The 21,161-nt window shown below is 53.7% G+C and overlaps 4 protein-coding genes and 1 pseudogene across 4 annotated transcripts, besides 14 other annotated features; all 5 read left to right on the plus strand.

Annotated features, from left to right (window-relative positions):
* On the plus strand, positions 1-699 carry Tc00.1047053511221.10 (dispersed gene family protein 1 (DGF-1), putative; the record flags this gene model as incomplete). The annotated part of the gene is made up of 1 exon (XM_805141.1): positions 1-699. A coding segment is annotated over one exon (699 nt), but the record flags the coding sequence as incomplete, so codon positions are not given.
* Positions 1-936: a sequence feature (heterozygous, Esmeraldo-like haplotype).
* Positions 937-5,492: a sequence feature (areas not merged during assembly with more than two copies in the genome that could not be assigned to a particular haplotype).
* Tc00.1047053511221.20 (uncharacterized protein) lies at positions 1,950-2,351 on the plus strand (the record flags this gene model as incomplete). Its single annotated transcript, XM_805142.1, has 1 exon — positions 1,950-2,351. The coding sequence occupies one exon, from the start codon at positions 1,950-1,952 to the stop codon at positions 2,349-2,351; it is 402 nt and encodes a 133-aa protein (XP_810235.1).
* On the plus strand, positions 3,200-6,076 carry Tc00.1047053511221.35 (annotated as a pseudogene).
* Positions 5,493-6,385: a sequence feature (heterozygous, Esmeraldo-like haplotype).
* Positions 6,380-10,594: a mobile genetic element.
* Positions 6,381-6,562: a mobile genetic element.
* Positions 6,386-13,624: a sequence feature (areas not merged during assembly with more than two copies in the genome that could not be assigned to a particular haplotype).
* Positions 10,498-10,599: a mobile genetic element.
* Positions 10,755-10,777: a sequence feature (AT_rich).
* On the plus strand, positions 10,958-12,268 carry Tc00.1047053511221.50 (mucin-associated surface protein (MASP), putative; the record flags this gene model as incomplete). The annotated part of the gene is made up of 1 exon (XM_805143.1): positions 10,958-12,268. One exon carries the CDS (start codon positions 10,958-10,960, stop codon positions 12,266-12,268), a length of 1,311 nt encoding a protein of 436 aa, XP_810236.1.
* Positions 12,671-12,696: a microsatellite.
* Positions 13,573-16,341, plus strand: Tc00.1047053511221.60 (trans-sialidase, putative; the record flags this gene model as incomplete). The annotated part of the gene is made up of 1 exon (XM_805144.1): positions 13,573-16,341. One exon carries the CDS (start codon positions 13,573-13,575, stop codon positions 16,339-16,341), a length of 2,769 nt encoding a protein of 922 aa, XP_810237.1.
* Positions 13,625-14,474: a sequence feature (haploid, Esmeraldo-like haplotype).
* Positions 14,475-19,152: a sequence feature (areas not merged during assembly with more than two copies in the genome that could not be assigned to a particular haplotype).
* Positions 16,429-16,538: a sequence feature (T-rich).
* Positions 17,780-19,698: a mobile genetic element.
* Positions 19,153-21,161: a sequence feature (heterozygous, Esmeraldo-like haplotype).

Consider the following 21,161-nt stretch of genomic DNA (forward strand, 5'->3'; position numbering starts at 1 on the left):
CTGCTGTACCCCGTCGGGTATTGGCACCCCGCGGCGCAGCAGCGGATGTACGGTGGCATGCTGACGAACATGAGGGGCAGCCACGTGTACTGGTGCGTGTTCCAGCTGTCGGTGCTGTGCGTGGTGGGCCTGGTTGCGGCTGTGCACTCGCCCGTGGGAGGCTGCCACGTTCAGTACTTCTGCATGGCGGCTGTACTGCTTGCGGGCGCGGGCGTGGTTGCCTTCACGAACATGATGCGCTCGGCCTTTCTGACGGTGATGCAGACTGCGAGCTTTGTGCTCCTTGCGGCGCTGTGCCTGGTGAGCGCGGCCAAACATCTTGCGCCGAGCGACGGCGGTGCGAGGGCGTACGTGGCTATCGTGCTGCTGCTGACGACTGTGCTGCTTGCGGCCACTGTGTACAGCGTCGTTGTGTGGTACGCGGAGGACCGCCACTGGCAGGAGCTGCGCGAGCCGCGGCGTGGTGGGCTGGAGGCGCTGCTGTGCGATGACGAGCATGGCGACGAAGAGACGCAGAAGCCGCAGGACGTGACGTCATCGTCGCACGCCTCAGGCACCACCGTTGCGTCGTCGTACCGACCACCTGCGGTGTTGTTGCAGCCCATGGCCGGTGACACCCGCTCAGACGCCTTGAGCCTGTTCGACCGCGCATCCAATGCAGGATGCAAGGTTGATTGTTTCACGCCGGAGAAGTACTGAATTTGTGCTGCTCAAGAAAGTTGGCGCAGTTTCTTCTCGAGTTGGTAGGTGTCTGCCCAAACAGTACCTCCACGTGGCGAGAAGGTACGAAGCTCCTCATGGATGCGGTATAACGTAGACGCTTTTGGCAATATATATATATATATATCATTATTACTTATAGAATGCTTGGTTGGTTGAGTTGTTTTTACTTTATCGATTTTGGCAACAACGGATTATCGAGGTATCGCGCTAGCCCGGGGCGTCTGTGTCACGGGTGTGTGTTGCACGCTTTCTCCGGGGGCCGGGGTTCTTATTCCGATTTTTACTCAGTAATGAGAGCGTGTTCTGCGATGGCGGCTGCTTTGCGGGTCATCGAATTTGAAAAAAAATAGGGGTAAAAAACCGACAACTTTCTTCTGTGGCTTTCACTAAATGAAATTAGGACGTGTGCGTTGCTTGTCGATGAGGGAGGGCGTGGGGCCGCTGCTGCTGCGCACCACAGCCACCCATCGGTCTCTGCAACGGCATTGTTGCTGTTTTCCTGTGCATTGTTTCTATTCTTGTGCGGGTGCCTGCAGTGACTCTCCCCTGTCCCACGATGACTGTGTGGGAGGGCATGCCTGTCGCTTTTTGTACTTCTGATGTTGTGTAGAACAAGCAACAAGTGGAAGAACGAAGAATTATGTGGAATGGTGTATTACTTTGTGTATGTATATATATACCGATGTGTTTCTGTGGATTGTTTCATTATTTCTTCCTTCTCTCCTCTTTTTTTTTTACGTCGCTCCACACGTGTCTCAGTGTTCGCTTTAGTACGGCCACACACGGGTAGCTTGAGTCGCAGATGTTTTTTCTTTTTGATGTTATTTCCTGTGAGACGCTAATGCGGCCACGTTCGTCAAGCGTCTACTCTCCACAGCATGTTGCCTGGTATTTTGCAGTCATCCCAGACGTAACGCAGACACCACCGCCGTTGCACGCATGGGGAGTAAGATGGAACGCAGGACAGAGGAGGATATTGTGCTGCACATGTGTCTGTTGCATTTGTTCTGTTGAGGAGGTTTCACTCAAAAGAAGAGGGATGAACACTGCACGGATCCGTGGATTGGAGGAGTTATTACCTTTTATTATTTTCTTTGTATGATCTCTGGTTTCCACCCGTGTCTGCTCCGATTGTGCTTCCCCTGAGTGGAGCTGCGCCATGGCCATCGTTTTTGATGTTTGCAGGAGGAAAAACACATTGCGGGTGACGAAACCACACGTCATGTATGCGGCGTCCAGGGAGGTACGTATTTGAGGTGGAGTGCACACATGTGGATCTCATGTGGGAAGGAACGGGGGTTGACTGCCCAACCGTCGCTCCTTTTCTGGAGAGTGTGCTCTTCCTTTTTCCGTTGCCCCTTTTGTGCCAGGGGATGGAGGGATTGGGCAGCACCGTCCCACGAAAGGTCTTGCACACGTACACACTCTCATGCCACTGTTGCCCAGAAGTGGGGTGCAAATCGAAATCCAGCTGTTTTTTTTTTGTGTTGGCGCAATTACTTGTTTATTTATTATTAACTGACAACATTCTGTCCGGCGTGCTGCTTCGATTGGATTGTGTGGGATTGCTCTCTAGCGCCATCGGACAAAACAGGCTGACGACTTTTTTCTGCTCGTACCAGTCGTAGTAACTACACCTCCAATGTGCAGCTCTGGTAAGCGTACGATGGAATACAGCAGCAAGGATAACCTTACCCTGCGGGCAGCCATTACAACTGGCTGCATCATGTGCCCTTCCGGCCCGTAAAACCAAGTAACAAGTACTCATCGGGCTTGAAGCGTGGACAGCAGGCACTTAGCCTCCTCTCTGGCAAAGAGTACTAGACCCTGGCACCACGTTGAGGTGGCCGGCTGAGCCAGAGGGCTGATGATTTTGTGTGTTTAAATGCCATCTTGTGCGCACGTGTTTTTTACTTGTTCTGTTGATGTGCACTCAAACAGCGAGGGATCCGGAACCATGCGTGCGTGTAATTTGTCCTGCCATGTGAGCTGCGGGCAACACCGAGGGGCTGTCACTTTTACTCCGCAGAGTTGTTGTGTCTCTTTGTAGGGTTGGCAGGTAAATTGCATGCGGCCTGCTATTGCTGGTGTGTTCAAATGCCACTCCATGCGAATACTGTGCTTCAGCGAGTGAGGGGGATGACTGGGTTTGTGTGCACTCTGATTCTGTTTGCTGCTTTTTGCGGGCATGCAACACTTGAGTGGTGGGAAAATGGAGCGGGGCGATGCCTGGCCGCGTCTCGCCCAACGTTCAGTGCACGATGGTGCGGTGCACATTGTGGTGCTTCCTATGCGATGTGACTGCGGTCTCCTGTGCGGCGATGGCGGTGGGTGGAGGAGAGTGTTGGCCCGCGGCGGGACGGTGGGATCGTGCCTTCGTTTTTCCCTCCCTTCCTTCTGTGAAGGCGTGCACTTATTTTTATTGTCAGGAATAGGGCAAATAGAGAGGCCACTTGAATAAATAAAAATTGCGATAATGTGGCGGTGTTGTTGCCGATTGCACGTTGCGTTGCTGCGGGGGCTGTGGACCTCGACTGCTTCGCCGACATGCTTTGCAGTGCGGCTGCGTGGCGCACCGACCACTCCGCCGTGCGAGTGCCGCGCGCAACGCCACTGGGACTGCGGGACGAAGCAGCCGCGACTGTCCTTTGGAGCCAGCGGCACCTGTTGGCCGCAGTTGGGCGGTGCGAGTGGGATGCTTCGCCGCACGGGTGTTGTGGTGGCGCCTCGCAGCGGCTCTGGTGATGGTTCCGACGCTGCGACTCGACATGTGGCGGGGAGTAAAGGGCGACCGCAGCGGACTGTTGACAGTCGGGTGGAAGATGTACTGCTAGACGGATACACTCTCAGCACCAAAATGAGGCTCAATGATTTCCTTTGGAGTTATGTTGGCTCCATAGCGGTCGTTGGTGAAAGATACAATGTGACGATGGAGGTGTTTGCTCAGTGTCCCGAGATGTATATCCGAGGCGAAAGGTGGTTACGCATAATAACGGCATTGCCGTCATACCAAGAGCTGGATGGGAGGAAAAGACTATTGGAGGCTAGAGACAAACTTGAGGAAGGCGTGTTCTTTCCTCATCAGTGGAGAGGCTTCGAATGGAAGGATCCGGTCACTTCTCTTGCAATGGGAAACTCGATGCAGCTCCTGACGTGGTACAGCGAGACTTGGAGCAGCGAAAAAATTTACCGTATCCACTAATATCAAAGATGTACTGTTTGAAGGGAGGTTTTGCTACAAGGAAATGAAGCTGCATGATGTTCTTACGACGGAATTGGACGGCAGGGGCGTTGCGGACAACAATGGGAATGTCTTGCTGGAGGAGTTTTTCAGGGGACCCTGCGAGGCATATCCACGGTGCGGGGGCATTGAACGAAATAAAGACATCGGATTGCTACGTGAGGATGGAGAGGGCTGTAAGGGATGGGATGGATTTGGAGGAAGGTGTACGCAGGATTCATGGTCATTGTGTGGACAATCTACTGACGCGTTGAGAAGCTGCTGCAGCAGTAAAAGCAACTGTCCATGAAGTCACCAAACAGTTTTGGATGCAGCCGCCGAGGGGGCGAGGAACCCAAAGAAGTCGAGCGCACCGATAAAACTGAGGGGACTGTGCGCGTCTGTGTACGGTGCGAGGTGGCATCATTTTGTGGAAGTTCCTGGCGGCGAGGGGACGGGAATGGATGTGAGGGAGGGGGAACCACCGCAGTAATGGACGTGCAGGGCAGTTGGCGACACTCTCGAAAAGAATGACGATGTGGAGCAATCCGGTGCAGCAAGTCTCAGGCTGCTGGTGCTCACCTCGGACAAGGGATGGCCGTACTCTTTAGGTGGGTGGGGAGTAATCCACTCGTGACTGCCATGTGAACTGTGAGGTGGAGCGAGTGTGGCAGATCGTCAGGGGGCGATCTCACCGAGTGGTTCAACAGTCTTCCTGGGGTCTACTTTACGCCTGGGCGACGTGTGTTGATTGGGATGCCCGATATCGGGAAGACGATGGCTGCCGGCTCATACCTCCTCTACCAGCTGCTGCACTACGATGTCAAGAAACTCCAAGTGGTTGCGTACAGTTTTGGTGGAAGCACGACGTATGTGTTTGACAAGACCACCAAGACGGTGACAAGGTACGTGGGTAAAAAATATCCCAGGACTTTTTGTATGATTTGTGGCATTTGAAGATGAAGGGGGTACATTATCTACGATGTGACAGAGAAAGGAACACCGCCAGAGAAAGGTTCTGCGGTTTTTGATGAATGGGCATGATTGTGGTGGCATCCCCAAACGTGCGCAACTATGGTGAATGGAAGACGCAAGCAAACGCCGAGCGAATCATCGTGAATTGCTCCGACGGGATGGATGTGAAGGCGGTGTGCGCCTGGATGAATCGCGATGGGACTACTGATGAGCAAGCGGAATACTGGAGGATGGTCAAAGGACGCCATGGGATAAAGTGGGGCCGATTCCACGTTACATCTTTGATGCGAAGAAGTCATTGCACACTCTGCTGCCACTGAGGAATCCTTGGATGGGGTCCAGTCTCGGGATGGTGAAAGGCACTTTGTACCTCGTGGACTGAGACTGTGGTATTCTGAGAATCCGTCTCAAAAGCTCGTGAGGGTTGTCCGAGCAAGAGGAGAGGTCGGTGCTGAGGGGTTTCTTAACGCACCGATATCGCTTTGCCTCGGGCGTCGAATAACGCACTATTTTGGGAAACGTGATGAGTGAGAAAGATATTTTTTTTTTGTTGCTGGTATTGGGGAAGAGGAATACTCTTTTGTCTGAATGTACGGGAGGGTTTGGCTTGCGAGTGTTCATTTTTTGGGGGAGTTTGCCAGTGCATTAGTAGAGGACCTTGAGCTGAAGCCATCAGCAAGTTGTGGAGGACAGTACGCAGTGCCAACGTTAAACCTCAAGGGCACCCCAACGATTCATATGGATTGGTTTCATTGAAGAATTCTTCTGAGAGGGAAAATTTGAAGTATCGGCTGCTGTGCACACCGGCGGTTGGGAACTTTCCACTGGTGGACCCCTTTTTTTCTTTGTGGAGTCACGACGGAAGACGCTGGTCGGGCTGCGGATGGCTACGGTGGGTGGGCATCACACGATAACCAGCACTGTGAGGCAGTTCACTGAGTGCCTGGCGGCATATTTTAATGGTTGGGAGGAATTATCCCGAGACATGTCGTGGGAGATGATTTACGTGCAGCACGTCGATGAATGACTGGCAGAGATGTGGTGTCGACAATTCCGATAATGTGAGCGACGATGAACACTATGAAATTGCGGAGTTCTGGAAAACCACACATCAGTACCAAGTGTCAATATCGAAAGAAGTTTTATAAAATGTCGTAGGAGTTTTAACTTCGTGAAGCAAAAAGATTAGACGAGAAGATTGAAGAAATGACTGAGGAGGTTAGCGCAGTGCGTTTATGATGGATTATGTTCGGGGGTGTTTTTACGGCTTTTATATTTGTGTGTGTCTGCAGGGTTAGGTCAGAGAATGTCTTTCTTTTTTTCAGGGAATCATTGCGGTCAACAGTGTCGCACCACTACAATCATTTTTTATTTTATTTCGTTTTTACTTCTGTGAAGGCTCCGTCGTTTCTGGAGGCTTTTGCGAGACGTGGGGGCCGCACAATTTCCCTTTATTTTTATGGGAGTTTGTGAGAAGAATGCCTGCGAGGATGGCTGGCTGCCCAAATGAATTTATCTGTTGATGGAACGGAGATGTCTCTGCGGGATTTCTTCCTCTTTTATCGTACGGTCTTTTGGAAGACCGCGATTGAGGGAGTCAGGGAGCCGACAGCTGTAAGACGCAATTATTTTTTCCTTTTCTTTATTTTTTTATTTTTTTGTTTCACAGCCGTGCCATGTTCTTGCATGTTTATGTGGAGTAATGGCAGTGACTTTTTTACACGGCGACGGAGTGCAGCGACATCGTGGCCCGGGTGTTGGACCTGGTACGCCAGCATGGCGATGCCCATGTGCAGCTTCCCTTCATTGATGAACACGGGCCGTTGGATGCGGTGGTAACCGTCGATGCAACCATGACATGTTTGCGATTGATTTCAGCAAAGATCGCCAAGCAGTTGGAGGGCTCGGCCGTTGCGGGGCACTTTTCGAATCGCCGGGCGTTTCAAGTACCAAATTTCGATGCTCAAGTGCTCCTGCCCATCGTGTGGGGGCGGCCCGGGAGTTGGGGGCAAGCAAGGGCTCGTCATTGCGGAAAGGCAGATATTAGGCTTGGAATACACCCACGCCATTGCGGACGTACAGAATTGGACTGCTCAGATTTACTTTCAGACGGAAGAGGCGCTCAACTACTGCTTTGCACGTGAAACTAACATTTCGGTGGTTGGCGGCCTTTTTGCGGAAGGCGGAGACGCCGTGTCAACGAGAGGCGCCCACCTCTCGGAGAGGGCCGCCAGATGGCCCCACGCATGCACGGCGATGGCGGAAATACACAGCCAAATCAACCGCATCGTTTGATGGCCTGGGCGTGTCAGCATCCGCGTTTCCCCAACCCAATCTTGCGGGGGAGAGACGGCTGGTCAGCACTAAGATGTCTTAGGGCAATGTTGGGAGATCCTATTTTTCTTTTTTGTTGCCGTTGCCCCCCACCGTCCACTTGGAAGAGGATTCCGGTTCAGAAGGTCGGGTGCTGCATTTTCTTGCGTTGGACGTCACCACCTGTGCTCCGCGTGTATGGAATGAGGGCATCTCCGAAGTCGTCGCTTGCCTCCGGAGCGCATACAGTTATGACTATTGGCACCAGGCGGACGCTCAGGCTCAGCCTGCCTTTGAAGGTTTGGTATCGCGCAGGCGCACGTTGGAGAAAGAACGGGATCCTGCCGATCGTTTCATGGATTTGTTGAGTGCCCTACTGCAGACCTTCCAGTTGCAGATGATGACTACTGAGTCCAGCGTCCCGATCTCCGAACTGCGCGCCCGCCCACGCACGCAACAGCAACGATCGTTGCGATGCCGATTGTGTCGTATTTGTGGACGCGATGCATCCATGTGCAGCGTACACAGCACGACCAGAAGGAATCGCTTGCAGCGCAGACGGCCGTCAAAAACGGCAGAGGGGCTGCCAGCCGCTTGTGGGAGCGGAAGACGGCAGCCCCATTCATTCCACCACCTCCCACCAATCCCCACAGGCGTCGCACCGCGCCGCCGATGCTCCACCCGATATTACAAATTGCCCGACGCAATCATCGAGAAGGGCAAAGGAGCTTATCCGCCAACGATGCTCGACTGTGGTACGACGAATTACCGACATCCCCGCTTTGGGCCAGCTATGCGAGGAGAGCAAACGAGGTGGCTCGGGTAATGTGGGCGTCGTCAAAGTGGGAGCAGAGAATGTCTCTAGCTGGGCAATTCACGACTTTTTGCCGCACGCACGAACTGCCGATGAACGAGGAGACCTGCGCGGCCTTTTTGATGGCAATCGAAGTGGCGCCATCGACCCGACTGCAGTACGCCAGGATGCTGCGGTCCATTTTGGAAATGAATCGAACCCCGCTGGACATGATGATTCTGGGGATACAAAAAATTGCGGCGCGATGGGAGACGAAGCAGGCGCGCCCCTTAACAGAGGAAGAGATGAATCAAGTTATCCGCAGCCGGACCGATTGGAGGGAACGTGTTGTTTTTCGACTTGCGTGGATAACGGCGAGTCGTTTGTTTGGGATTGCATCCTTGACATCCAACAATTTTACACTGGAGCCGGACGGGACCTTAATTTTGGATTGGTCCGTGGCGCCGAAGACGGCGAGGGCGGATCCCCACCGCGCCTTTCGGTCCGTGAGGATACGAGGGCAGGATGCGTTCGACACTATAAAGCTATGCAGGACACTTCAAGAGAACGAAAAGCTCACGAATATTACTAATGCCAAAGTCGAACGAGCTTTGGCTCCTTGGGGTGCCACGGCGCATTCCATAAAACGGGGTGTGTTGAGACACGCTGCTGAAATCGTGGAGACGTACAATTTGGACCCACACGTGATCTCGCAGTTGGCGAAGCACGTCAATCCGTTCGAAATTCCCCAGAATACAGTTCGATATTTGAGGAAGTACACCACAATGCTGACCCAGGTGTCGTCGCTGGTCGCATTGATGTGAAGGGAGAGACTGCGGAAGGGCAGTAACCCTGGTTGAAAGCAGAGGAGCATTTTTCCATGATTTTTATCGCCATCGCGCCAAAACGATAAGGACGCGCGACAAGGACGCGTCTGACCACTCCACAAGATGAACACACTATCCCGTTACAGCAAGTCAACGTGACCGTATTGAATACCAAAGTGGATCATGAGTCGGTTGAACCCGACTACCTTGGAGAGTCTCATGCAAGTTTGGGGACTCGTCGGGCGGTCCCCTTTCCCTCCGTCTTCCTCCGGTAAAGCGCGCGAAGGCTCACGGAGGATTCCGACCGATGAAGCGCGACTATTGAGGGAAGCGGGAATAGTCGAGGACGCTTTGTCCACAATAACAGGCGGATGGATAATGCCCCTTTCTTAGTTGTGGAGGAGAAAACCACCGGTTTACGACGACGATGGATCGCGTGGCCGCGCGAAAAGAACAGAGACGACCCTTATGAGGCGAATGTTCCTCTTTTGCACATTTCCCATTATTTGCTGCCTGTGATGGCTGAGGCCGCTTCCTGCCTGGAATTGAAGGCATCCTTTTTTCAAGTCTCTTTACCGCGGGAGACTCGGCATCTCTTTTGATACCGCGTGGAGGACGGCACGCTGGTGGAGCTGACACGGCTCCCAATGGGATACAAGGCCAGCCCAGAAATTCTCCGGATTATTATTGCTTCGGCAATTGCGGTGGTGACGACGGTGGTTCACCCCCTCTGGCTGCACCTCCATTGGTGCGTATCGACGTTTGGATCGGTAATATACGCATTGCAGGGCCGAAAAGCGATGCGACATTGTGGGAAGCCAAAGTGCTTCGTAATGCGGACAGTTGTCACGCCACGATGGGGAGGATTGCGAATCGGGTACTGCGCAGTACACCTTTCTGGGGGTGCCGTTTGATTACACTCACCGGGCGGTGTCCCTGAGTGACAAGTTTGTCTGGTCTGCATGCGCCATGCCGGCACCCAATTCTTTAACCATCGCAGAAATGGAGGTTACGGCGTCACGATTTTTATATGCGGCGGCCATTTTGGGCACGCGTTTATGCGACTACTACTTTTTCATCACGGCAGTGCGACGGCGATTATCCGCACTTAACCGGGGAATCGTGCAGGAGACATCCCCGGCGAACCTTCCGCCGTCAGCGGTTGGTTTGGGCGAGAGATTGTGACACATCATCGAGAATAATCATAGGCGAATCATTAAGTCCACTGAAAAGGCATCGGCCGCCATCATCACGGATGCATCGCTCCAGGGATGGGGAGCCGTTTTCATTCCAGACTCCGGCGACGTTATAATTGCCGGAAGGGAATGGGAGAAGAGACCTTTTCTTATCATGCAGGCCGAGGCACGCGCGGTACGCTTGGTCTTATCGTCTTTTTCCGCCATCTTGCCACCCACCACTGACGTTTAGGTGGATAATACTTCGCTGCAGGAGCGGCGAATAAAGGCAGCTCGAAATCGCACGCCATGATGTGGGAGCCGCAACGGATTTATGATTTTTTGGAGTCTCGCGGAATACAGGCATCCTTTGCTTACTTACGGCCAGCGGACAACCCCGCAGACGGTATATCACGCGGTCGTGTTTTTACACTTTAGGAATTGGCGAAGGGGTGGAACTTGCGAAAGGGGGCGGCGGGGTCTTGTGGCTGGAGGACCCCAAAGTGTGCCAATTCGTAAGTATTAAATGTTTTAGATCCTACATGAGTTCAAAAGGCCACGTGAGCGGGTCACGATTGTTGCAATCAGATGATATATATACACTTAATTGGTGTTAAACTTTGAGGGTATGGTGAACTCCCGCTCTTGTTCCATTTACCCCTTTCTTATTCCTACTTGGTTTGGTTTCTATCGTTGGGAATCTCTGGATTTGGCCAGCGGCGCAGGTGAATATATATATATATATATTAAAGTAATCAAAACTTTTGGTTTGCAGTGCTTTGTGGGAGTTCTGCAATTGTACTCATTCCAACCGACTCATTTGTGTGCGCCGCTGCCGCTTGTGCGTGGTTCTGTGACGTGTCTCTCCTTTTTGTTCTGCGTTGACGGGGAGTTAGTTTGTGCTCAAGGCTGCACGCAAGTGACAGGAGTGATGGCGATGATGATGACTGGCCGTGTGCTGCTGGTGTGTGCCCTCTGCGTGCTGTGGTGCGGTGCCGGCGGAGTTGTATACGCGATGGTGGACCGCTGCAGTGAAGGGAACGGGAATTTATTGACGCAAATGAATAATGCTGAAAGTGACGGGGTTTTTCCGAGGGCGGACTGCAGTTTGTTATCCACTCAGATGGGATTAATAAGGGCGGTTGAGGCTGGGGACAAGGAAGGAGCAGAATTGGGTGGTACAGTCACATCGGAAAAGCCCAAGCAATTATTGTCTGGTACGACGTCAAAAGGTAATGATGACGTTTTAACGCCTGGTTCACCAGCACCACTGCCGACACCTAAAGTATCAGATCAAGTTGAACAGGAGAAGCCGTTAAAAACGGTTGATCCAAATGGAATTGACGATACCAGGAATCCCACAAGCGGTAAGGCAACGGAGTCCCAACGCCAAAGCGCTGGTCAATCTTCATCTGGCAGTACTGTCACTCAACCTGGCAAGGATCACAATTGGAATAATCCTTCCGAGAGTAATGCATCCTCCACTGTCAAGCCGACGGATGACGGTGGCGTTAATATTCCTCCTAACATTCCTGAACGAGGGGCGGGAGCATTGGAAAAGGTTAAAGAAGATGAGGATGAAACGAAAAAACCAAAACAAGCAGTACAAGAAGAAGCGGGAGAACACAAAGAAAACAAAAATGATAATTCACCAACAGGGTCACTTGAAAATGCAGCGAAAATGAAAACAATACCACAAGAAACATCACCATCACTAACAAAAGCACCAGCAGAAGTGGCACTGAAAACAATTGGAAAAACAGAGGGAAATTCAACACAAGCACGAGTGAATGGACAGTCGAGCCCTGAAGATACCGTGCCCGTGCAACAGCTACAACAACCCCAAAGCGAAATGAAGTCAAACAACAATTCACAAACTGAGGGCATTGCCCCCATCGCAGCCAATTCGCAGAATGAACCATCTGACGGCCATGCAGAAACAAAGCCACCATCACCCACGGAAAACGGTAATTTCGCCAGTAATGAAGCTGACAAGAGCACTGAAGACAGCACCCCGAAAAATGATCCAGCAGCTGATGGTACAGGAACACGAGAAGAAAAAAAAAATGAAAATAAAGAAGCCAATCCGAAAGAAACAGTGCCAGCCACAAACGCCACAACAGGTGACACGGCGACGCCTGGCGACAGTGACAGCAGCACCGCGGTCTCCCACACCACCTTCCCTCTTTTGCTTCTCCTTGTTGTTGCGTGTGCGGCTGCGGCTGCGGTAGTGGCCGCGTGAGAGTGAGTGAGAGAGCGCCATGCACCGCCCGCACACACACTCGTCTTTCACCCACTCTCTGTGTGTGTCCCCTTGCATGGACTCTCGCCCTCACCTCATTCCACGAAGCACACACATAATGTGCCCATTGTATATATTGCATGCACACCCATGCAGGCCCGTTGGTGCTCTCTTTTGCACGACACGCACCGCTGCCGTCCTGCCTGGCTGCATGGGCGGAGCACTGTAACTGTTTCTGTTTTGTTTTTATTGCATTGAGTGGGCGACCTCTCTCTCTCTCTCCCCCTGTGTGTGTGTTTTGCTTTACGGGAGCAATGAGAGTGTGTACGCTGGTCGTCCCACGCTTCGGCTTTTTGTTTTGTTTTTCATTGTTTTGTGGTTGAGAGCACCCATTCCGCGGGCTGCGTGTGTGTGTGTGTTTGTGTGTGATGATATGAGTAATTTGTGCGTGTGTGCTATCTGCCTCTCTCTGCCGTTGCTTTCTTCTGACTCTCTTGTGGCGCACAGCTGCTCTGCAATTATAGGCGCTGCCAAACACACAAGCACATGCACACACACACTCTGTGTCGGTTACGCTGTGGAGGGATTTGTTTGCTGAGGACGCACACACGCACCGAATTCTGTCTGCGGCTGCCCTTGCGAGAAGGGAGGACGGGAGACCGCGATGTGTCTTGTCGACGTGTTGCGGGCGTGAATTTGGCGGCATGCAGGCAGGTGGGTGGTGTGGGTGTTGAGGGTGCCTGGGACGAGTGCGGATTGCTTCCCTTTCGGCGGCTGCACGTGCCGAAGCTTCTCCCATGCTGTGGATCCGTCGACGGGGGATCCTCCGGCTGTGCGGGGTGGTGTGTGCCGGTGGCGGAGCGGGAGCGCTGGAGGAGACAGCATCAAAAGGACTGGCGGCAGCGCATGGGCGCGGCGAAGGGCGGCTGTGCCCTTTTGCATCACGTTGGTTTATTTGTGTTTGGGTGTTGCTTGGTGTGTGCCGACGCGTGACGAACGCCTCAACCGCTGTGGCTCCTGCTTCTGGTGGTGGTAACAGTTGCTGTGTTCCCGGTGCACTGTTTTTTCTCCTTGTTCCGTGTGTCTGTGTGCGTGAGTTGTTGTTGTTTTTGTTATTGACTGCGGCGGGGATGATGGCGCCACTCACTGTGGATGCTGGCAGTGCTTACTGTTTCACCCTTTTGTTGGCAGTTTTTTTCTTTACTTCTCACTCACACACGAAGAAGGAAAACAAGCGCGAATTGCTACTGTGAAGTTCGAAGGCACTGAAAGGACCAATAGCACCCACACACACACACATTTGTATGCTCTCACGCGTTGCTGCTGTCATGGCGCCCCGCACACACAACCGTCGCCGCGTGACCGGATCCAGCGGAAGGAGGAGGGAAGGAAGAGAGAGTGAGCCGCCGAGGCCCAACATGTCCCGGGATCTCTTCCATTTTGTGCTGCTTCTACTTGTCGTCATGGTTTGCGGCGGCAGTGGAACTGTGACTGCGGATGAGGTGAAGGAGTCAGTTGAACCAAAGTTTGAGTGGAAGGGCATCACTGAGGGTGCTGGTGTAACTGTGGACTCGTTGGGCGCTCCCGGCCTTCTAAAAGTGGGGAGTGACGTGTTTGCCGTTGCCGAGGCGCAGTGCAAAGAGACGAAGGAAGGTAAAGATAACTTTTTTTCTGGCGTTGCATCCCAAGTTCTCACGAAAGATAATGCTGACACACCGGTGGAAGTGCTGAATGAAGTGAAAGAGACACAATTTTTGGAGAAAGCCCCTTCCACAGAGTTGAAGAAAGTGGATTTGAGCCGACCAACAACAGTTGTGGAGGGAAATGATATTTACATGCTTGTTGGAAAATACAGCCGGAAAGCTGCCACTGGTGCTGGAGAGAGTGGGGCTGATGACTCGGGGCTTTTGCTGGTGAAAGGGGAAGTCGGTGTTGACGAAAGCAGCAAAGGAATCCAGTGGAAGGATACCAAAGGTCTCCCGCGGACACCCTTCTGCGAGCAACACGAATTTTTAACAGGGCTGGTTGGCGGCGGTGGATCGGGTGTTAAGATAAAGGACGGTACGCTTGTGTTCCCAGTGGAGGGTACAAAGAAGAAGGAGAATGAGGGGACTGAAGAGGATGAAAAAACCGTTTCTCTGATCATATACACCTTGAGTACTGCGAGTTGGACGCTGTCTAAGTGGATGTCTGCCGATGGCTGCAGTGATCCTTCTATCGTGGAGTGGAAGGACAAACTCATTATGATGACAGCGTGTGACGATGGATGCCGCAGGGTGTACGAGTCCGGTGACAAGGGGGATTCGTGGACGGAGGCACTCGGGACACTCTCGCGCGTGTGGGGCAAAAAACAGGATAAAAAAGTGAAACTCGTTAGAAGCGGGTTCACCACAGCGACGATTGACGGTGTCGATAGTGATAAGAGAACTGTGATGCTCGTTACTCTGCCGGTGTATTCCAAGGAAAATGTGGAAAAGGGTGAACTCCATCTTTGGCTGACGGACAATGCGCACATTGTTGATATTGGGCCGGTATCCGGAGAAGGGGACGATGCTGCCGCCAGTTCCCTGTTGTACGAAAGTGGTAAAGATGGTGGTAATGAGAAGGAGTTGATTGCACTGTACGAGAAGAAGAAGGGCGATGGGAAACCATCACCCGGTATGGTCTCTGTGCTTCTGACTGAGCAGCTGGAGCGGGTGAAGGAGGTGCTGGCGACGTGGAAGGAAGTGGACAAACGTGTCTCCCAGCTGTGCCCGTCTAAAAGTGATGCGGAGCGTGCCTCAACTAGCAGTACCTGCGGCGCTGTAAAGATCACGGATGGGCTGGTTGGCCTTTTGTCTGGCAACTTCTCTGATGGCACATGGAGGGACGAGTACCTCGGGGTGAACGCCACAGTAAGTAATAAAGAAGGGGCGGAGCAGGTGGATAGTGGCGTGAAGTTTACAAGCCGTGGAGTGTGGGCGGAGTGGCCTGTTGGCAGTCAGGGGGAGAATCAGCTGTACCACTTTGCAAACTACAACTTCACTCTTGTGGCGACGGTGTCCATCGACAATGTGCTGGAGGGAGATACCCCCATTTCAGTGATTGGTGTGAAGATGAATGATAATGGGAAGACTGTACTCCTGGGACTGTCGTACAACAACAAAGAGAAGAAATGGATGCTACTGTGTGGTGAGGAAAAGTCTAATGAGCTCAGCAGCCCTTGGAAGCCAGGGAAAACACACCAATTGGCCATTGTGCTGCAGAACGGCAACCAGAGCACCGCGTACGTCGATGGTGAGCGCGTGGGTGAGGATGCGCAATGTGAATTGGAAACTACGGAATCGAACGAGATCTCGCACTTCTACATTGGAGGGGATGGAGGCGATGCAGGAAGCCAAAAAGACGTGTCCGTGACCGTGACGAACGTCCTGCTGTACAACCGTCCGTTGAATGAAGCGGAGGTTTGCGCCCTCAACCCGAATAATGTCCCCATTCCACCTCCGGTAGGTGGAAGTGCGCAAGGAACATTGTTGCAATCTCCTTCTGACGGGCAACCGCCGTTGGGGCGTGAATCGTTGAATGAAAATGAGGGTGTGGGCAGTGGCGATGTATCCCCGTCAGCAGTTTCCACCGCCCCTCCGTTGGCAGGGGAGGGTTCTGTAAAGCAGTTGGCGTTGCGAACATCTCTCGGTGGAAGTAAAAACGTGGATGTCGTTTCTTCACCCGATGGCGATACAACGGTGGGAGCGGAAGCTGGAGATACGGTGCCGGGAGACAGACCACCTCAAACTTCTGCGGGCACTCCCGCCACAGCAGATGCAAACGCTCCTACCGCTGAAACCGTGGGGCATGTTGACCCCGCAGTGACAACTGGGGTGAGCGTGAGCTCCGGTGAGAGTGGGGAGACGGTGGGAGGAAGGGATGGGCACGGAGAGGTCCATTCAGAGGTCAGGGAAGTAAATGCTACGGCGCTCAACAGCAGCCTCGGAAATTTGTCGCAGGGGAATAACAGCGATGCTGGCACTATGCGTGAGAGCGGACTGCTGCCATCGCTTCTTCTGTTGGGACTGTGGGGGCTTGCGGCTCTGTGAGGAGTGACTGGCTGCCGCGTGGGACACTCGCGACCTCCTCCGCACATAATTACTTCTCCCGGGAACTATTTTCTCACCTCAGATAACTTTTTTCTTTTCTTTTATGTGTTTGTGATTTTCATTTTTTTTGCTTCTCAGTACTCTTTTTAATGCTTCACTTTTTTTCCAATTTTTCTGTTTGCTTTTTTGCTTTTTCTCATAACCCCCTCATCCTTCTTTTTTGCTTTTGGGGGCAATCACTATGGACGTTTTTTTCTTTCCTACTCTTCTCTCTTCTTAATTGTTTCATGCAGCGCTCTTCCTGTGAGGGGTGCCGTGTGTTTCCCGCCCAACTGCTCCACTTGCACACCCACCGACACGCTAATGACGACGGCCCTGTGCGCCTCGCCTGCTGCACGCATGAGGAGGGGCCGCGACGAACGGCGCGCTGAGGGAGCCGTGACGTGTGGGCGTGCGACGAGGGCCTGTGGGGCGGAGCACACATTTCTTTCCCTCTTGTTTTGTTTTGTTTTTGCGGTCAGGGCGGGCAGACACCCGCAGCGCCACACACACAGCCACACCCTGCCGCTTTTAAAAAGGAATTTTGTTTTGTTTTTTTCTTTTTGTTTTTGTGGATGGGTGTGTGCTGCCACCGTGTGTGATTGTTGGGGTTGTGCCGTACCGCATGTATCGCTGCCATCCAGCTGTGCCTCTTGCTGCGCTGATGATGTCCTCCCTGTGCTTCTTCTTTTTTTTTTTTTTTTGCTTCTCCAGCGCACACGCACACAGACATAACTAGTTGCACGGTGCTCTGAAAGAATTTGTTGGCGACGGCGGGACGCCTTTTTGCATTCCGCTTGGGGCCGGCTGACGCGGCTGCACGATGCCAGCCGTGCGTGACGGTGTTGCCTGCTCTTGGGGTCGTTTTTATCACCCCTTTTTTTTTGCTTTGCTGTTTTCGGGCGTCGCTTGGTGCGTGCGCTGCTTGGTGTGTGCTGGCGCGTGAAGGACGGTGCCAAAATGACCGCCTCTGACGATGGCAGTCGCTGTGCTCTCGGCACACATCCACACACTCTTTATTGGCTCTCTGTGAGAGTGATTGCAGTTTGCCAGTGCTGCGAGCGTGATGGGGAACACGACGGCGTCACCCCTCGAGAGGGTCCCGCGCTCTGTCGGTTGAGGAGGGGCGAGGCAGTTTGACTGCAGCCCGACTGACAGAACCGCACAGTCGTTTCATTGCTGTCACTCCACCGGTATTACCCGCTGTGGTGGTGTCCGCAAGAGCCGCCGCCCCGATGAGGATGGTCTCGTAGTTTTATGGCAGCTCATACCTTCAGGCCCTTCGCTCTTTAGGATTGCTCTTGCTGTCCGACTGGCGCAGCACCAGCCCGGCATGGTTCTTCTGCAGGAGTGCGGGCACCAGTGTGCCCCAGCGACGAGGCTCGTTGGCTGCCGTGACTTCCACCAGACGTGTAGTGGGCGTGCCGGTGGCGTGGCCTTCGTGGTGCGCCACACCTTGCCGTGCGAGCGCCTATCGCTGCTGGAACCAACTACCTGAAGAACACCGCCTTCCGCGTGTGCCCACCGGTCAGCCCCAGCATGTACGTGGTGAACCTCTGCAGCCTTCCCTGGAAATTGCTCACGCTGCTCACCTTGCGAGCAACATTCTTCGCCTTTGTCTTGCAGCGCCTATCGCAGGCAACCCGAATTTACACCATGAGCTGCGGGACGGTCGATCACCGTCAACAACGGCAGGAGAGGACTTCACCGCCACCCCAAGCGGCATGGAGATTGAGCTGTGCGACGACCCGGCAAAGGCAACGCGTATCAGCGGCCGCCACGTCTTGTTTCCCGATGTGACTGCGCAACGCGTACTGCGTGTCTCCCACTGGACGTCCACCAGTTTACATGGACTTGGACCAACCTCTGGTATTGTAGACTGCAGGGACGGAGGACGGCATCCCGCGACAGGCAGGCATGCTGCCACGACGGAAACATGCCGTCGTTGTCATGCGTGAAACCGACTGGACAGCATTCACTTTGCGTCGGCGTTCATGCACGCTGACGACCGCACGCTTGTTGCGTTGTGTGCGGACGGCCGTGAATGTGCTGCGGCAATGCCAGCTGCCGTGTCCGTTGTGGCCGCATGGACTGCCAAGCACAGCCCGATAATCAGTGCCGACAGGAGCGGGGCCGCTCTGTTCTGCATCGTTTCACACCGACGGTCTGACGAGGACACGGCCGACCATCGTCTGGGCGGTGGGAAGCCACGCGTCAAGTCCCACCCTGTGCGCCTGCTCGGCAATGCGATTGATCGACACCTCAATTATGGTTTGCACGTCACCGCTGCTGCAGGGCAGACCGTGCCACGCCGCCGTCAGCTGCGGCTGGACGCAGGAGCTGGTGCGTCCCAGCACAACATGCGATCCTTTCTCGTTGGGTGCGTCCGCGGTGCGTTGCACCACGGCGACAAGGCAATCGCACCGTGTCCGGCCTCCACTCACCTCCACAGCCTGGAACTGCGGCATGGCGACAGCTGCACAGCATCGCTCGGACCACGCGCAGCAAACAAGGATACTTCTGTCCACCTGGCAGCCAATTCAGCACCGCTGCGGAGGATTGTTGGGTTCCGCGCACCCACACAGCACAAACGCCTCACACTTCTTTGTTATATTGAGGACGTGCGTGGCGCAGTATGCTCGGAAACCACACCTTCGTCAATACCTGGGAAGGCAGCGACGACCATTCCGCTGCCGGGAGATGCCGTATTTGACGGAATGCGACGCGTCCGCAGCCACATGGGGATCTCCCCGGACCGCATCCGCGCCTCTCATGCTGAGCACCGAATTTTAGCCTGGGACACTGTGAGCTGCAGCGGGGTGGCCGTCTTCTAGCCACAGCACGCCCAAGAAGCCCCGGATGGCTCGTCGTCTCTCGCTCAGCATGCATATGGATCCGCTGCAATGCCACTTGACTCCCCGGACAGCCGAGCTCCCTGTGGGGCATCACCGCAGAGCTGCTGGCAGCCTTGCATGCTCCTGCCGAGCGGAGCGTTCTGCCACTGAGCATGGCCACGGACACTTCTCAGTTCCCCGCCTGGCAGCAGCATCCCAATTGCCCACACGAGTTCCTGCCGCCACAGACTCCCTCTCGGCGATGGAGTCACTCCGCCTTGGCCCGCTGGAGGTGCACGACGACGTCACCGAGGAGATTTGTACCGTGCCGCTTTCACAGGCGGATCGAGGTCGTAGAGCTGGCTTCACATTTTCCCCATGACGCTGCGGAATCCCACGCAACGAGACAGCGGACGCGGATACCGTCATGGCACGATCCCTCCCGCAAAACTGCGCCAATGCTTAGCACGTGGACATCCTCACTCCAGTCGGACCAACGTACTAGAGGGATGCCCAGAGGACACAGAAAGGCGCAAACACCGCGTGACAGTCGCCATTCCGTCTGGCGAGGACTGTATTCCCCTTTCCGATTCGGACATTGAGCCCCGAATGACAACCGTGCCCACCGGCAGGACACGACCAATAACCACTTTCCGACAGGATTGCAAGCGCCCTGCACACCACAAGCAGCCCCTGTGTCGGTCGTACCACCCATCTTTCACCAACGACACCGACCGTTGCATCGCCTATAGTGGTCTAAATTTTTGTTTCCGATTGTGAATGGTGGGAGTCAAAGACACTCTCTGTCAATATCTGTTTGCGTGTTCACACACTGGACACCAAACAACCCTGAATTATCCGCTGCTTGGAGGAATTTCGCGAGCTCTTGCCCACACGGGTGCTGCACTCGGCTGATCGTTTTCGAGCGGCTGCTGCATCACACGTTGTGGTCCAAATTTTTGTTTCCGATTGTGAATGGTGGGAGTCAGAGACACTCTCTGTCAATATCTGTTTGCGTGTTCACACACTGGACACCAAACAACCCTGAACTATCCGCTGCTTGGAGGAATTTCGCGAGCTCTTGCCCACACGGGTGCTGCACTTGGCTGATCGTTTTCGAGCGGCTGCTGCATCACACGTTGTGGTCCAAATATTTGTTTCCGATTGTGAATGGTGGGAGTCAGAGACACTCTCTGTCAATATCTGTTTGCGTGTTCACACACTGGACACCAAACAACCCTGAACTATCCGCTGCTTGGAAGAATTTCGCGAGCTCTTGCCCACACGGGTGCTGCACTTGGCTGATCGTTTTCGAGCGGTCGCTGCATCACACGTTGTGGTCCAAATATTTGTTTCCGATTATGAATGGTGGGAGTCAGAGACACTCTCTGTCAATATCTGTTTGCGTGTTCACACACTGGACACCAAACAACCCTGAATTATCCGCTGCTTGGAGGAATTTCGCGAGCTCTTGCCCACGAGGGTGCTGCACTTGGCTGATCGTTTTCGAGCGGCTGCTGCATCACACGTTGTGGTCCAAATTTTTGTTTCCGATTGTGAATGGTGGGAGTCAGAGGCACTCTCTGTCAATATCTGTTTGCGTGTTCACACACTGGACACCAAACAACCCTGAACTATCCGCTGCTTGGAGGAATTTCGCGAGCTCTTGCCCACAAGGGTGCTGCACTCGGCTGATCGTTTTCGAGCGGCTGCTGCATCACACGTTGTGGTCCAAATATTTGTTTCCAATTATGAATGGTGGGAGTCAGAGACACTCTCTGTCAATATCTGTTTGCGTGTTCACACACTGGACACCAAACAACCCTGAACTATCCGCTGCTTGGAGGAATTTCGCGAGCTCTTGCCCACACGGGTGCTGCACTTGGCTGATCGTTTTCGAGCGGCCGCTGCATCACACGTTGTGGTCTAAATTTTTGTTTCCGATTG

Source organism: Trypanosoma cruzi, genomic scaffold (genome assembly GCF_000209065.1).
Source record: "Trypanosoma cruzi strain CL Brener 1047053517075 genomic scaffold, whole genome shotgun sequence".
NCBI lineage: Eukaryota > Euglenozoa > Kinetoplastea > Trypanosomatida > Trypanosomatidae > Trypanosoma > Trypanosoma cruzi.